Source organism: Temnothorax longispinosus, chromosome 3 (assembly GCF_030848805.1).
Source record: "Temnothorax longispinosus isolate EJ_2023e chromosome 3, Tlon_JGU_v1, whole genome shotgun sequence".
NCBI lineage: Eukaryota > Metazoa > Arthropoda > Insecta > Hymenoptera > Formicidae > Temnothorax > Temnothorax longispinosus.
Genome location: NC_092360.1, coordinates 11,606,615 through 11,619,633, shown reverse-complemented (window position 1 = coordinate 11,619,633; position 13,019 = coordinate 11,606,615). Strand labels below are relative to the sequence as shown.

General features: G+C 34.8%; 2 protein-coding genes across 4 annotated transcripts; one reads left to right on the top strand and one right to left on the bottom strand.

Annotated features, from left to right (window-relative positions):
• Positions 1–77: 77 nt before the first annotated feature.
• Positions 78–3,959, top strand: LOC139810684 (sec1 family domain-containing protein 2). 3 transcript variants are annotated; one of them, XM_071774444.1, is made up of 11 exons: positions 78–210; positions 515–731; positions 817–1,059; positions 1,166–1,435; positions 1,540–1,725; positions 1,839–2,105; positions 2,244–2,372; positions 2,456–2,681; positions 3,024–3,132; positions 3,330–3,476; positions 3,600–3,959. In XM_071774444.1, the coding sequence occupies exons 2-11, from the start codon at positions 540–542 to the stop codon at positions 3,811–3,813; spliced, it is 1,983 nt and encodes a 660-aa protein (XP_071630545.1). In that variant the 5' UTR covers positions 78–210; positions 515–539; the 3' UTR covers positions 3,814–3,959. The 3 variants fall into 3 exon arrangements, with proteins under 3 accessions (XP_071630545.1, XP_071630546.1, XP_071630544.1); XM_071774445.1 differs by having other exon boundaries at positions 105–175; XM_071774443.1 differs by having other exon boundaries at positions 105–441.
• Xrcc2 (X-ray repair cross complementing 2) lies at positions 3,307–4,791 on the bottom strand. The gene is made up of 2 exons (XM_071774446.1): positions 3,591–4,791; positions 3,307–3,471 (listed from the first exon to the last, which is right to left on the bottom strand). The coding sequence occupies exon 1, from the start codon at positions 4,648–4,650 to the stop codon at positions 3,841–3,843; it is 810 nt and encodes a 269-aa protein (XP_071630547.1). The 5' UTR covers positions 4,651–4,791; the 3' UTR covers positions 3,307–3,471; positions 3,591–3,840.
• Between the last annotated feature and the right edge of the window lie 8,228 nt (positions 4,792–13,019).

Genomic DNA, 13,019 nt, shown 5'->3' with positions numbered 1-13,019 from the left:
CTGACTCTTTCTGAATCGGGTAGAAGTAGCCAGTACACGTTCTAGCATTATTAGAGTTCATGCGTGGACTCGCGTCTCCTTTGCACCACGCATGCGTGTGAGCACGTGTGAGTTCTAGCTGTCATACCTTTCGCAGCAATGCATTTGGTATTTGATGTCAAGTTAGCAGTCTAGTGTATGTGTATACTAAACATGCTGTCGAGCCATGTGGCAAGTTGGAGCTTATTATAATGACACAATTAAAAAATATCAACGTAGTGTCATGAATTTAATATGTTCTCTGTGATATAAAAAAGTTTAACCCTACTTTATGACGTTCAACGTGGATGACTTATAAATAATGATTGTTATGCTAGAATTTACATTGTCTCATTAAACAATGAGACTGTTTATATTGGCTCATTGAACGTTGTTACATTGTTACCTATATTTTACTTAAATGTTAAGTACACAATAATTTGCAATTCGTTACTCGTTTTCAAAATAAAAGTGAAAAAAGAATGATTTCCATCAGGTTTATGCTGTCCTTTTAATTAATAATGGAAGGCGATCTAGAACAATTTCTTGCTGATACTTGGCACGATATTGCTGGTTTTGTTAATGAATCTGCGGTCTATATAGATCATGCGGCAACGGAATGTCTTCATTGGTATACCGGCGGAAAGGTATATTCCTTCTTTAAGGCTGCCGGTGCAGTGTCGGTTCACGAACAGGCCATGTACAACTTTCGCGTATGTAATTCATAAAAGCATGATTTTTGCTACTCAAATCTCATATAATTGTAAAATTGTTAATTTATTATACAATTTGTTGCAGTATATTAAAGTGCAGAACTGCAAAAAGGTAGTGATCATTTCTACTTCTACCAATCTAACTTTTTATCAACGTACAGTTAAGATGATATTAGAGAAAAATGCATTCGAGCACTGTACGATTATTACTGCTGCGCACTCGAGCGTGTTGAATTATGAAGACACAGTGTCACCGGAGGATCGAGTGGATTATGCCAAATTAAAGAGAGACGTGAAAAGCTGGATGCAGTCTAATCAGCAGTTACAGGTAACGTTCGTCTCTTTTTTTATTTTCGTTTAATATACAAGTGCCGGACTTTAAATTGAGTTCATTATACGTCATTGAAATTTTGTCATTATATATTGATTTATAGGACTGCTCGGTGACAATACTATTTCGGCCAGTTTTCATTAGTCTAATTGACAATGGTCTGTTTGTAACACCACCTTTCAGCGATCTACTATCACCCTTAAATAGTGGGTCGATAAAGAATTCCGAGTATGCAGTTGAACATTTTGTAAGTTTGTTTAACAGTCTATTGACCAACTTGAATTTGAAAGAAGACATTTACTCAATGGGAAAATTTAGCGAATATGTCGCTGAAAAATTAGAAACATTACCGATGGCTATCGAGCGTAGAAACGTAAGTATTTTGTTTATGAGAAATAATTATGATTAATTAAAAGGAAGTAAAAGTACTAAAAAATATTTAAAAATGTTGCTTTAATGTTTGATCTTATATGTTAGAGTTTAGTTGGTGCAAAAGGAAAGGGAGTATCCGTAATCTTTGTCGACAGAACGTTAGATCTTTGCACTTCTACCAGTAATAATACGGAATCGTTGCTAGCCAAGATATTGTGCACTTTGCCTCATTTACCTCATCACTGCAACGACGTTGCAATAAATATGTATCCTTTGTTTTGCGGACAACAGGTATAGTAGCTCATATTGTAATATGATATACATTTCATATTATAAACAATATTATATAGAATTGTCATTATTACGTGAAAATTGCATAAAAATTGTTTTTTTTATGTTTTAAGAAATTTGTCGATGTACCAGGATGCTTGGCAAGCAGCGACAAAACTCTAATGAATATATTAATCACGAAAACACAAAAAGAAGTATTGGCTACTACGAATAAAATGCTCATCGATATACTTCCAACAAAAGAAAATTTAAAATTAAGAGAAAAACTGAAACCAAAACCAGCAACAAGGATTTCCGCGCATAGTTTAAAGAAACTTGTAAATAAATTCAAAGACATAGATGATCTTCATACTATATCAGTATCGAGCAAAAAACTTCAAGTATGTATACTGATAAGGAAACATTTTTAATATGTGCTTTTTTGGCCAAAATAATTCTAGACATTGCATATAATTTTCTCATAGCATATATGCAACTTAAAAAAATCATGTATCTGATTGTTATTTGTTTTACTGCAGGTAGTACTGGGAATTATACAAGCCCTAACGTCAGAAGAAACTTCCCGATTAGAACTATTAATTAGTTTCGAGAAACTAGTTTTACAAAACATAGCTGTGAGTCGTGACTCTACGAGCGTGCTTGGACAAGTAATTGTCACATTTAGTTTCTTGTATACTGTCAATATCACTATTTCTTGTAAAGTCACACTTTCTCTTTCGAATATTTTCAGTTAAGTAGTATAATAAAAACTCGCGAAAAACATAAGCTACATACAGATAGTATATTGGCATTTTTGGTGCATATTTATGCACTAGCTGGAACTGAAATACAGTTCTCCCTTCAACAAGAGCAGCAGCTGGAAGAAGCCATTGCTGATGCTGTATTTGAGGATATTATAAAATTAAAGGGAAATACAATGAAGACGTCAATGTACGAACAGTCTTTGTCGCTTCTCGGTTAGTAAAAAATATGTTACAAGATGCAGAAATAACAAATCGATTAAGATTATTGATTATCTATGAAATTCTGAAAGTTTATTTTTTAATACATCCATCTTTTATTTAATTATATAAATATACTCAAAAAATATTCTTACACTGATTTGATGAATGATTTTATAAAAAATATAAGTTATATTAGACCGTTTTGTCCTATCTATAATTAAACTTTTTATACAAAATCATAAAAAATGTAATTTATCAAGATTCATAGTATTTGATCTTACTAAATAATTAAATGAGATAAAAATGAATGTATAATGTCTAAAACATTCTAATACTAATGTATATCTAAATTAGGTGTTACAGATGCTGAGACTATAAAGGAAACGTCTGCAAAAATAGCAAAACATATTATGACCATCTTACATGAAATAGCACAGCAACGCGCGTCTCTACATAATTATACGTATGAAACTATATGTATATTTACATGTATACATAATTATTACAAAATATTTTTAATATTTACATTCAGAGACACTCATTATCTCACTTTGAAATCGATTCACTGTGCTACTAATATTTTATGTTTCACGTTTTTAAATATTCATATTTGCTCAAATATGAGTAGAATATATACTGTCTTTTTTATATTTCTTATAGTTCCTTGATGTCCAAATCGAGTTCTCAAGAGATCGTTCGACGTGTTGGCATTTTACAACAATTATTAACAGATATGCTCCATCCAGATAGATTTGAACTTCCCGATTTACACCAGAGATCACCCTCGTTTATTTCTGCTGGACTGAAGTAAGTTTAAATATATATTACATTATTTTACCACGATACTATGCTTTAAGACTTTTTTTTCAATTTATCTAGAGAGATTCTTAAGGAAATCTAACTTATTTGATATTTATATACCTTTGACAGCTTATTCTCTAAAGGAAGAATAAAACACCATCCATGCGATAACAATTGGATTATCATTTACGTCATTGGAGGTGTAACGCCAGAAGAAATAAGAGAGACTAAAGAAATTATATCGTTATTCAATTCAAATTGTCAAATAACAATAGCAGGTTCGAGACTGTTAAATCCGATAGACATAGTGGACAAGGTTCTTCTCTCGTCGATTGATTATTGAAACAATTATTGAATTTTTGCTTTCTATTTACGCATTATTAAGAATCCATTTTATACCAGAATCAGAGATTGTATAACGAATCTGTTTTACATTGTCAATGGATTGTAAATGACACATAAACTCACGAACTACGGTACTTTTGCTAAGCTGCAGCCTATAATTTACACCTGACCCTTTCAACAGATTGGCGTGCGACTCGTGTTTGGGCACTGGTCCGTCCCATCGCGTGTAAACTGTCACGGTGTGAAATTGAGACATTTGAGCCTGAACGATTCTGAGCAGATCTCTAGCGTAGTTATCCATACTGAGTATGCTCCCCTCTTTCCTCGCCTGCCAATAGTACGCCAATATATTGTCCATAGCTAACAGAGCGATTCTTTCATTGCTGAGAAACTCGTCTTCGAGCGTGTGCAGAGTCAGCTGGAGCTGATCGTTGTTGCAACAGCTGATCACTGTTAAGTTTTCTAGGGACTTGTTTACGATGCGGTCTACCGTTTCGGCTGGCGGTTCCACATCGGCTACCTGATACGCGCTGCGTATCGTGGAAGACATCAATTCGGCTATCTTGCTCATCCGTATGTGACCGAGCGTGTCGATCAGTATCGCGCAGGCATCGCAGCCGTCGATCCTGATCCCCTTGTGATGCGCGGGCAATATACATTTCGCTACGAATTGGCATAGTAACAGAGTCTTCCCGGTGGACGAAGCCCCGACGATCTCTACGACGCTCCTGTTGTCGATGTCGCTCGAGAACAGAACGTTGTCGAGGTTAATCGGCCGCGGTTTCACGCTGAATCTCGATAACAGCTCTAGCCCGTCTTCGGAATGGAACTCCATACTATTAACGACTTATAAACGTACGTCCGTTACCTTCCTGTATCACTACAACGTTTCAAATATGATTAATTAACGAGGGTTACTCCATTGTTGAACACTGTTGATTATTCACAGAATTCGATCGGAGCCCGCCAGGATCTTCCATGGCTGCGGCCATATTGTTTCAGCGACGTCACGGAAATGCGATACTATATCGATAGTCTATCGCGTATTTCAATTTCTTTAATGTTATTTTCAATATTGAAAATTTTTACGTATATGAAGTAATCAAATTATTACAATTAATATATTATTTTCTGGATATTTCTAATAATTAGTGAAATATTTTAAATTAAGTATATTAAAAAGTTATTGTAACTGGCTTACTCCTTCGATCGTATCGATATTTCGAAAATTACAATGATCTTCTTTCAATAAATTTCGTAGAATTGAAGCATTTAAATCGCTTCGTATTGCAGATATATATTCCAAAAGTTATTTTCAATATTAATTATAATTTTACAGAATCGATGAAAGTAAAATTATTGATATTTAAAATCGACCTTTCCAAACAAATTGGTTTTCAACGTATCGCGGTTTCAACGAATAACATTAACCTTCGGATAAAATTAACAATTAATTTACCATTTTTTAATTTTTTCCACTCTTAAAGAAGATGTGATGTCAAATAAATACAAAGATTAAATTTAATACACGTTATTAACATATAATAAATAAGTCGAGAATAAATGGCATGCGCTTTGTAGTGTCTATAGTTAATGTTGAATTGTATCAGCTATGAGTTTATAACGTACTGTCGAGTGTATTAGCTATCAGAAAAAAAATTTCATAGCAGCAATTCCATTTTAAAGCGCCGCGATCGAATTGGCAACACGTTCTTTCTATTTCTTGCTAAATAAATCTGCAAAGACAAGAGCACGAAGTGCGAGGTAATTAATAGGCGTTTATAGAAAATTTTGTAAGCAAAACGAATAAATATTTGGAGAATAACCAAGAATGTTTTATAATTTTTAAGTACTCATTTCGGCGGCGACGGTTCATCGTTATATTTTATGGTATGCGCGATCACCGCGCTGGCGAGAAATTTTTACTAACGATATATAGTTTAACGTAACTTTTCGGTGAAGTAAAGAAATAAAGAAGCACACGTACAAATAAATTTGAAACATTTACGTGACGAACTACGTGAACGAGCGAATTACGTGTCTGCTCTTTAACAAAAAAATTAATTGTAATCGTGCACGCATATATTTAACCTTGTTCGCACTCTCGACGTTCACACGCGTTTCGAAGCAAGCTCGCTCCCTCGTTCGCGCGATCGTTTTCTTAAATCACTGAAATGATTATTAATTACCGCACTTAACGAGAGGTTCAAGCTATTCATTGAAGCATCTTCCCGCGCGATTCACTCATTCGAAGTAGTAACCGAAACGGAGGCAAGAGACGCGAATTCCGAGGTTATCGTTTCACTGTGACATGCGAGACAACGATTCTATAAAGATTCGGATGTATACCGCGCTTCGAAACATTTATTTCTCGTGTAAAATTTACTCACCGATCACGGAGCACTGCAGGATCCGCCAAATCACAGCTGAGAGAATGACACGTACGGCGTTCAGCACGGCAGTCGACGTTCATTTCGCCCAGCGACGGCATCCCACTCGTTTCAGTTGACACAAAAAGAAACGGAATAATCAGCGTACATTCACTTTGCAACACTTCACACACGGATTTCTTTTCGTTCACGAGAAAGAAATTACACGATCGACAACGTCTCGCACCGACCGTCGTTGAACGCGTCACGTATTACTTGTGGCACTCGCGCGCGCCGCTCGGCCGCTGCCGGCGCTGCCGCCGCACAGTCGGGCGAGACGTCGAACGTGATTGGCTCGCGAGTCGAGCCCCCGGATCCGGCCAATCACGTTCGTCCGCTCCGAGCCGCCGCCGCCGCTGCTGCCGGCTGCCGGCGAGGCGGCCGTGACGTCGTGGCATACCAGGCATACCAGAACCAGACACCATACTAGGCGCGACGCGCGACTGTTGAACTTTAAATACGGCGTACGTTCAAAGTCGCTGCGCGACCGATTGTTTTTGCCGGTGAGCGGCCTTGCCACTTGTTTCCGTCAGCGCTCGGAAGACCGTTATCTGCGGAAGTCACTCGACTATCGTTCTCCTGACGGATTTTGCACAGGTGAGAAGTGTTTGTGCTCCCGCGCGCGCCCGTCGCCGTGCTCCGTGCTGTGTTATTCATTTCTACGATTGGCACACCTGCTTCTTGTTTCGCGGGCCGCGGAAATAATCGACTACGCGAGTACGCGTGTCGTACGTCGTACGTGCTCAATAATGTGCAAGTGTATCAAGTATCAAGTGTTTGTCGGCATGAATGTGTCGCGCTCGCTCGAGGCGGAGACGTCGTCGTCGAGGCGAAAGTAATCGTGAGTATAGACAATTGTGTGAGTGACTTAATTGCAGTTTCGTTGTGTGATATTCGCGGGCGATAATCACTCGTCCCGTCATATGTCCGGACTCGAACGTATAATTCATTTATCTCGTGTCGTACTTTGCGAACGCTCTGTGCCGGAATTATATCGTGTGATTTATCTCCAATTCTCTCCGTAGGGAAAAAAGAGGGATATTGCTGAGTGATATTGTCGTATCGAGTGTGTTATTCGGAACGCCACCGCCGTGATACATTGCACGTTCGTGAATATGTTTCATAATTTCGTATATTTTGCGTCGCGTATAAAATTTAAAGGCCGGCAGTCACGATTTTTCGTTGTGCAAATTAATAATGCAGTTTCACTTTCGCGAGATTCACGAATTCGATACGTACCGCGCGTAGTATCGCGCCAAGTTGCCGACATATATCTTCGAATTCATTTTGTCGCTACTAACGTAACGCGGTGATGAACGCGGAATGAATCGGTGAAAAAACTTTTTTAAAAGTCCATTTGAAGAATATTACGGCATACTTGACGGAATATTCTTCTCATGAGCTTTTTAAACGGGAGTGCCGTACAGTATATCGCGCGAAAGACATTTACTGATAGATAGTCCGCGCGCGCGTGTAGTTTATCCGCGAGTGTTTCTCGCGAGTGTCCTGTGCGGTGAGAGGAGGAGGCCTGACGTCCTGAGAGGAGGAGGAGGTCCGAGAGAGACATCGGGCACCGGCGGAGCAACCTTGGGGTAAGTATCATCTCTTATTTTTATAATTAATAATTCATAATTTATAATAAATTAATAATTCTTTGTCTTATCTCGATTAGTTAGAAAGAATTAGAGACAGAAAAATTATATAAAAGTTTACTTTTGTAAAGATCTTTTTCGGAAAATAGATAATTATATTACTAAATTATTCAATATCACGTTTACATTGAAAGACGACGTAGAGGCAAATAAGAATTATCTTTTGAAATATTGATCATTTCGAATGTTTCTTTAATTTCAATTATGTTTGTATGTTACAGTATCACCGTAGCTACGTTGCTGAATAACTCCGCCCGTTGCGCATCGAGTCGGTGAGTCAGATTTTTTTTTATTGAGGTAGCAAATCTACGATTAATCAAATATTAAATTAAATGTATTTCGGTACATATCGAATTATGTATGACAATTATAGTATAAAAATTGTAGTATAAAATATTACATCTCGTAGATTTGTTGCCTTAAAATGGACGGGCTAAAACTAATTACGGAAAATATTTAATCTTGATGTCACTGGTTTATTGATATTACCGGATATTACGTACGATTGTGCTTAAGGAAATACTTCCACACTTCGTACGCACGAAGCTCGCAAAGAGCTTTTCATCCTTCATCGAATTATGTTGACGAATTTTGCCGCGTTTTATATAAGTAATTTTTTATTAAAATTTTAAATCTTAAATAAATATATGACAAAATATTTTATCGAAATATATTAGAATTTTATTTCGCGAATTTGAATTAGTATAAGATACATAATAGATTAAATTTTCGAAATTTTGTTACGTAGATCAATTTTTATACTTACAATCAGAGTAATAAATATATTTGTAACACAAGAGAAACAAAAAGTATGACAAAGTAATGATTTCTAAAATATAAAATTTTTATTAATTTTTATTAAAGAAATATTTTTATGATATTTTGTATATATTTTATGATATTTTGTATATATATGTCTATATATCTGTAGATAGGGAAAAATTATGAATTAGTTAGGATGTATGTTATTTTTATACCCCTTTATTCCTTCCCATATTATATTTATCCAAGATTAAATATTACATAAGTCGATGCAAGGAAATAATATCATATGTAGATATATTTAGAATTTTTATATACATTTTATTTTTAAATACAAGCATGAATAAAAAGGGTAAGACATACTTTGGTCTTATTATACAATTTATTTTATAGAAAACGTGATTAATTAATCAAATTTATTTTAACAAAGCATCGATTTTATCTTAATTTTTTGTAGCCTGTCCATCTATTTTTGATTGAAAAATTGACTTTATGCCAGTCAAATGACGTGAGATCTTTAATATTCAGCCGAGAAACGCTGAAATTTTTTAAATTATTTTAGAATTGATCGTATAGTACGATTGGAGGGGTAAAAATCACAGTGGTGTAAGTCAAATTTTCAAAAATATTTTCTCGTGTGCATAGATGTAATCTGTACAATATATAAATTTCATCTATGCACACGAGAAAATATTTTTAAAAATTTGACTTACACCCACTGTGGTTTTTACCCCTCCAATTATGTATTCAATTTTACAGTAAAATATATGAATATGTTATATCAAAAATAATTTTAGTAGAAAATGTAAAATATAAAGACATATATTTATATCGATGTGTAAGTTTATAAAGATTTGCATATTATTTAATTATAAAATTCAATTATTGATTAATGATTAATAATATCCACGTATAATATCAATTGTGCGGGAAGTTTCTTTTTTTTCGGATCTCACGTTATTTATTCTGTATATCTTATTTGATATATTTTCAAGATGCGTACCGCATGAACAACATGCACAATCACGCATCTTCGTATTTTCGCGGTCGGTTTTTACATCGAGAAATTTTTCATTATTAATTTTTTAATTTTGTTTGCATTATAAATTTCAATTTTTCGCGGAATGTAATTGAGATTAATATTTATATAACGCGAAGTAAAATTTTTTTCTATACTTGATTACAATTTCAAATTAGACGAAGGGGTCACAAAGAAACGGTCTATCAATATTTTCAAGTAAGTAATGGAATTATTGATAAAAATATTTTTGATCAAGTTGTGCAGTCAGCTTTTATGAATTAATATAAATTTTTTTAATTAACTTCTCGTTGTGCATTTTTTGATACGATCGATTCTCGCGTGTAATTCGAATCGAACGTAATATTATCTGTCGGCGATGATAATGATCCGACAATGAAAGGATTTTTTCTCCTTTTTATTGATCTCTGGTCGAAATACGACCAGTATTCCGACCTGTATATGTCCAGGAATAAAGTAGGTCCGATCTAGCTCGAAGAAGATTGGATACGATAAGGTAAGTGGTCAACATTGACCACAATGGAATGCAACATACAAAATGACTTGATATATCATATCTGTTTATTTGCCCAATGCAGGACTAATTTCGTCTATATAGACGTCGATTCGATGTCATTTCTCGCTGGGAGATTGATAAAATCTTATTTAAATTTCAATCGCGCGCATGTTAAAATCCTCAAATCCATATTTCTCATATCTTAAAGTCTTAAATGATTGTGGCTTTCGGGTATCCCGTTTAGATATCCCGCTGGATTAACTAGCAAGTAAAATTTTTTATAAATCGTGTCGCGGTCTTAATTAAAATTTTTTATCTTAAATTGTAACACGGGTAGGTAGGAAAATGGCTAGGTAGTAACCAGGTAGTACTATAGGTCGGAATACGGGTAGGTAGGTAAGGATTCGGGTAGGCAGGGACAAGGGGATATAATTCAATTTTGTAATGTAACTCTTTTATGATGTTGTACATATTATAAAATAAATTGTAAAGAAACTAAAATAAATGATAAAAATGTGAAAAACATTCTAAAGAAAAAAGGACCGCCGATCGGAATCGGCGGGGGTGGTGGAGGGCCTCTATAGGTTGACCTGTTTCTATCGGGCGGAAATTTTAGTTAAAACTTAAGATAAGAAAGTTAATATTTAATTTATAACTAGGAAAATGTGAAGTCCAAAATCCATTTAATCGTAATGACATTTAGTGCAAGCAGGACGGTTTTTAAAAATATTTCCTCGATGAACAGTATTTTACTTATCTCTACTATTTATAATTTATTATTAAAGTTTGATATGAAAAGTTGGTAAAAATAATGATTGTGTAAAACACACAACTTATATAACTTGAAAACTGTGACATTTTTGTATTAGGATTTTCGATTAATTAATTTTCAAAATGCGCAAGTATAGGGATTGTAGGACATTCTACACACATGTACAACATATGTATAACATGTTTACAAATTATTAAATTAGAAGACAAAATCTAGAAGTTAAATATATAACGAATTAAATATATATAAATAATTTATTGATAATAAGAATATATCTTGTACGAAAAAAATAATGTATCAACAGCATTAGTCTAATTCGAAATAATCTTGTTAATTCAATATGTTATGGTCTTGTGTTAATAAAACAAGTATTTGTTTTATTATTATTGAAGTAATATTCATTATTGAATTAACAAGATTATTTCCAATCAGATCTAATGCTATTAATACAACATTATTATTTAAGCTTAATAAACAAATTCTAATAAGCATTTAATGTATCAAATTACTGGAATTCCAACATTTGCGAAAAAATGTCACACTTTATTGGATTATTTTGAGGAAGGAAGGAGGGGTAAATCAATTATAAACATATATATTTGTAGTTTACAATATATATTAGAGAAAATACTCCTCAAAATTTAAATTGTGCATCTGTAATTCTTTTGTCCAATACCCGATTTTTGATGAATTTGCTCCACTGTGTGGCGCGCCGTTTGACATCACCGCGCTATCATTCGTTCACCAACAGTCGAACATGTAGGTAGCGGAGCTCCGTGTACCGAAACGCGATCATATTTTACGAACGATTAGAAGCTGGCGCGAGTAATTAACTCTTCCGATCAACGATCTGTAGTCAATGAGTATTTATTGAAGCGGGTATTCCGCACTGAATAATACCTATCGTTGAAATTGACGCGCGACTAGGAACAAGAATTATAAGTTACTGTTTCATTGGAATGTTTAATTATAAGTAGAAATTGTTTCTTTAACAACTTGCGTTATTTTTTTCTTATATCACATATTAATAATATTTCGCGTATGTCGAAATACGCATCGTATTTGATGTCGATAAAAAGCTTCGCACGATCGTCGCATTCGAATGATCAATGTACGCGTAATTGTAATTAATTACAATTAACTGAAGTGCAACTGTGAGTGCAAAAAACGAATTCGAGAAAAGGAACAAGCTTGAGGAACATTTAGTTGCTGCACGCATCGTACCCTGTAAGTTATTAAATTATTTTATATTTTAATTAGTGATAACGTATCTGTGAATATTATCCACTCACACACATCACTACCCATCAAAATTAACTTATTTAATGAAAAAGAAGACAATTATGTTTCAATTTTATTCTTTTTCTTTATTCTAATTCTTCGTAGCCTAATCTATCCATATATTTATATACATATATCGATAACTTGATTTTATATTACTTAATACAAAAAAGTAAAGCACTTTCTTTCCATGAGTACGACCTTGGCGAGGTGGGAGGGCCCAGTACCCCGAGGATGTTACCCAAGCAAAACTCTTATTCTGCTTGGATAAAAATCCAAAGACGGGGAAGTTAACGTACCCTCGTCGCCGATTTAATTAATTGAAAACGAACCGTATGTTCGTCGCGTTTGCTTCGGAAGTGCCGTTCAAATTATTGAACTAAAGGACTTTTTTAAAAGACGTAATGTTTAATGTAAAATCAGAATGGTCAGAAAAACGTGGGTAACCATAGGGTAGTCAGAAGGCAGTATAAACTCCTTTATCGTCAATAACTTTCTATAACGGTTGTAAAATAAAAACTAATAATGATATTCGCAATGCGATAACGTAGACCTTTTCGAACCGCTTTGTATACTTCCTTGAAATTCGCAAAAATTCAAGCCGCGCCAAACTCGACAGGCCAGATCGGCACGCAGCCGATCTAACAGATCATGCCCGCGCGCTATCGTCTTGCCCCTCCACGAGGCGTCCGCTCGTTTTTCATCCGTTCGCTCGCTCGTTCGTCCGCATGCTCGCTCGCTACCTATGTATATCGCTAACCACAGTAACCACA